General features: G+C 44.4%; 1 protein-coding gene across 3 annotated transcripts in view; it reads left to right on the forward strand.

Moving 5' to 3' along the window:
• Window positions 1–455: 455 nt before the first annotated feature.
• The window catches only part of COL20A1 (collagen type XX alpha 1 chain), a 153,037-nt gene continuing 149,218 nt past the window's right edge, over window positions 456–4,274 (forward strand). For 2 of the 3 annotated variants that reach the window (XM_077460337.1, XM_077460338.1), the window contains exon 1: window positions 456–556. In XM_077460337.1, the coding sequence (XP_077316463.1) occupies window positions 468–556 (89 nt within the window). In that variant the 5' untranslated portion in view covers window positions 456–467. The remainder of the gene's footprint in view (window positions 557–4,274) is intronic. The other variant, XM_077460339.1, reaches the window with a different exon arrangement.

Raw genomic sequence — 4,274 nt, forward strand, 5'->3', positions numbered from 1 at the left:
GCACCTTCTTCGTGTTGTAGATTATTATCACTGAAAAAGACACAACAAAGTCCACCCCTCGCAGCCAACAAGGCGTTCTTCTACAGACTCTTCTATGTTGAATTTTATTGTCTTTGTGAAATTATATGTATCCTTTTTCTTTTTTTTACATGAATATTTTAGTCTTTTATCTATCTACCTTTGTCGTATCTCATCTATTTCCAAGAAACAGCAATACCCTCTCACCATTCATCAGGTCAGAACTTTAGGAATGGTGAATGCTGTTCTCTGATTGGTCCTGATGGATTCTGCATACAATAAAGTAAGACTCTTTGTTGTGTCCTCCTTGTCTATGTGATGATGTGTATTATATCATTTCAGTGTTCTATAGGTTGTGGGTGGAAGTCATCCAGAGTTGTCTGGGTGTGTGTAGGACGGTATGATGAGCTGTGGGGTTTGGCAGTGGGAGTTGTCCGGATAAAACTCTAATGTGTCTTCTCTCCTCTACAGACACAGCAAGGACCCTCATCGGACCCTCACCGGATCATGGAGTGATAGGCGGCCAGGATCCGTCACGGTGAGTCCTCTGTGTATACTTCTCATAGAGACTTTACCTGACTTTACCTTTCCCTATGGACTCCCCATAGATCTGCATATACTTCATCCCGCTGACTCCCCATAGACCTGTATATTAGGGTGACCACCTCGCCCCTTTAAACCCGAACACATATGAATTACATGGGTTCTGATGCTGATTAAGGTGGTAATTAAACTCACTTGGTGCCTTATCTGCATTAAATTAGCCTCAGAACTTGTGTAATTCATATGTGTTCGGGATTAAAGGCATGAAGTCGCAACCTACTGTACATACTTCATCCCACTGACTCCCCATAGACCTCCAATAAAAGTCTGCAGATCCTTTACCTGACTTTCCATAACCTCGTCCTCAGTCTCCCCATATACCTGTATATACTACTTCATCCCACGACTCCCCCATAGACCTCCAATAAAAGTCTGCAGATCCTTTACCTAACTTTCCTTTACCTGGTCCTCAGTCTCCCCATATACCTGTATATACTACTTCATCCCACCGACTCCCCATAGACCTGTATATACTACTTCATCCAACCGACTCCCCATAGACCTGTATATACTACTTCATCCCACCGACTCCCCATAGACCTGTATATACTACTTCATCCCACCGACTCCCCATAGACCTGTATATACTACTTCATCCCACCGACTCCCCATAGACCTGTATATACTACTTCATCCCACCGACTCCCCATAGACCTGTATATACTTCATCCCACCGACTCCCCATAGACCTGTATATACTTCACCCCACCGACCCCCCCCCCCCCCCCCCCCCCATAGACCTCCAATAAAAGTCAGCAGATCCTTTACCTAACTTTCCTTTACCTGGTCCTCAGTCTCACCATATACCTGTATATACTACTTCATCCCACCGACTCCCCATAGACCTGTATATACTACTTCATCCAACCGACTCCCCATAGACCTGTATATACTTCCTCATCCCACGACCCCCCCCATAGACCTCCAATAAAAGTCAGCAGATCCTTTACCTGACTTTCCTTTACCTCGTCCTCTGGTCTCCCCATAGACCTGTATATACTACTTCATCCCACCGACTCCCCAGAGACCTCCGATAAAAGTCAGCAGATCCTATACCTGACTTTACCTTCAGTCTCCCCATAGACCTGTATATACAGTGCCTTGAAAAAGTATTCATACCCCTTGAAATTTTCCACATTTTGTCGCGTTGCAACCAAAAACGTAAATGTCTTTTATTGGGATTTAATGTGATAGACCAGTGATGGTGAACCTTGGCACCCCAGATGTTTTAGAACTACATTTCCCATGATGCTCATGCATTCTGCAGTGTAGCTGAGCCTCATGGGAAATGTAGTTCCACAACATTTGGGGTGGCAAGGTTCACCATCACTGTGATAGACCAATACAAAGTGGCACATAACTGAAGGAACATGATAAATGGGTTTCAAAATTATTTTACAAATGAATATGTGAAAAGTGTGGGGTACATTTGTATTCAGCTCTCCCAAAGTAAATACTTTGTAGAACCACCTTTTCTCTGCAAGTCTTTTTGGGGATGTCTCTACCAGCTTTGCACATCTAGAGAGGGACATTTATGCCCATTCTTCTTTGCAAAAAAGCTTAAGCTCTGTCAGATTGGATGGAGAATGTCTGTGAATAACAATGTTCAAGTCTTGTCACAGATTCTCAATTGGATTTAGGTCTGTACTTTGACTGAGCCATTCTAACACATGAATATGCTTTGATCTAAACCATTCTATTGTAGCTCTGGTTTTATGTTTAGGGTCGTTGTCCTGCTTTAAGGTGAACCTCCGCCCCAGTCTCAAGTCGTTTGCAGACTCTAACAGGTTTTCTAAGATTGCTCTGTATTTGGCTCCATCCATCTTCCCATCAACTCTGACCAGCTTCCCTGTCCCTGCTAGAGAAAAGCATCCCCACAACATGATGCTGCCACCACCATGTTTCACAGTGGGGATGGTGTGTTCAGTGTGATGTGCAGTGTTAGTTTTTTGCCACACACAGCTTTTAGGCAAAAAAGTTTGATTTTGGTCTCATCTGACCAGAGCACCTTCTTCCACATGTTTGCTGTGTCCCCCACATGGCTTCTCACAAACTGCAAATGGGACTTCTTATGGCTTTCTTCCAGCAATGTCTTTCTTCTTGCTATTCTTCCATAAAGGGCAGATTTGTGGAGAGCACGACTAATAGTTGTCCTGTGGACAGATTCTCCCACCTGAGCTGTGGATCTCTGCAGCTCCTCCAGAGATACCATGGACCTCTTGGCTGCTTCTCTGATGAATGCTCTCCTTGCCCGGCCAGTTAGTTTAGGTAGGCGGCCATGTCTTGGTAGGTTTGCAGTTGTGCCATACTCTTTCCAGTTTCGGATGATGGATTGAACAGAACTCCGTGAGATGTTCAAAGCTTGGGATTAGCCACCCAAAAGCTAATTAGATGGCATAGATACTCCCAAATATCCCCCCACCCAACATCAATGTGAATTCTATCCAAACTTTTGGGATTCTGTAAAAATGTCAAACATTGGACGGTCGGGGAAGGACATAGGTGTCTCCACACTCAGGTAAATCAATAGACCGATCTACTAAAGAAGTCAAGAATCTACACACCTGAATTAATACTCGCTTCGATCACCCAATCATTTGCCGATCAGGAGACCTGAGCAGGAATTTTCTTTTAACATGATTGGTTATTGGAAGTGAATATTCTATTAGTTGTATGAAAATTCTGAACTCCTTTAGTAAATCAGCCGCATTGTCTGGTGTGTTCATGTGGACATCACCTCCATGAAACATTGGCCGAACCCCTTGGCCACCTAACACACCGTAAACCTCCTCCTTGTGTCTGTGGGTACCCATGGGCCAGGTACCAGGGCTGGGCAGTTCCGTTGCATGAAAATTGTCCAGCTCGCTGGACAATTTCTGTATGAACGGGCTCAGTAAGGAAAGAGCTGTCTGGTGGAGGTGTTACCTCAACTATGCAATTGCTCATTGATCCATATTTGTCATATACTTCTATCCATGTATGTAAATTGCCCAATAACTGCCATTGTGGGCTTGGCATTGGCTGCAGTGTTTGGACAGCTCTGTGCGTTCTGAAGGGAAAGATTTGGATGTATTATAAGGCAGCAGATGATTCCGTTTTCCAGCAGCTTCAGATAATGAACTACTTTTGGATGGTGCAGGTCTTGATTGTTGGAATAAACCCCTCCCGGGTACCTTTTTGGAAGGTGAACCTGTGCCCCCAGTGTTTTATGTCTGAAATCAGTTCCTCTACATTGGCCCTGTGACTGGCTCCATCCACCTTGACCTCGATCCTCAGCTGTTTCCTGCTCCCGATAAAGCACCTCCCACATCCTGATGCTCCCACCACCATGCTTCAAAGTTAGGATGGCGTTCTCAGCTAGCTTTCCACTGCACACCTCATTTTTTTTTGTGCTTCAGTTTTTGGTATCATCAGATCCCAGAAACCGTTTCTGTTGGGTTGGTTCACTAAAACTGGCGAATGCAAAATCTGGTGCAGCTCTGCATGGTAGCCAATCAGCTTCTAACTTCAGCTTGTTTAATTAATCTTTGACAATAAAACCCGGAAGCTGATTGGTTTCTTTGTAGAGCCGCACCAGATTTTGCCCGCTCCAGTTTTAGTAAACTAACCTGTTGCAGCCTTTTGGTTGCTTCTGTAACTATTGCTGCCTTACC

Source organism: Lithobates pipiens, unplaced genomic scaffold (genome assembly GCF_037356315.1).
Source record: "Lithobates pipiens isolate NorthernLeopardFrog02 unplaced genomic scaffold, aLitPip1_a1.2 Scaffold_28, whole genome shotgun sequence".
NCBI classification, from domain to species: domain Eukaryota; kingdom Metazoa; phylum Chordata; class Amphibia; order Anura; family Ranidae; genus Lithobates; species Lithobates pipiens.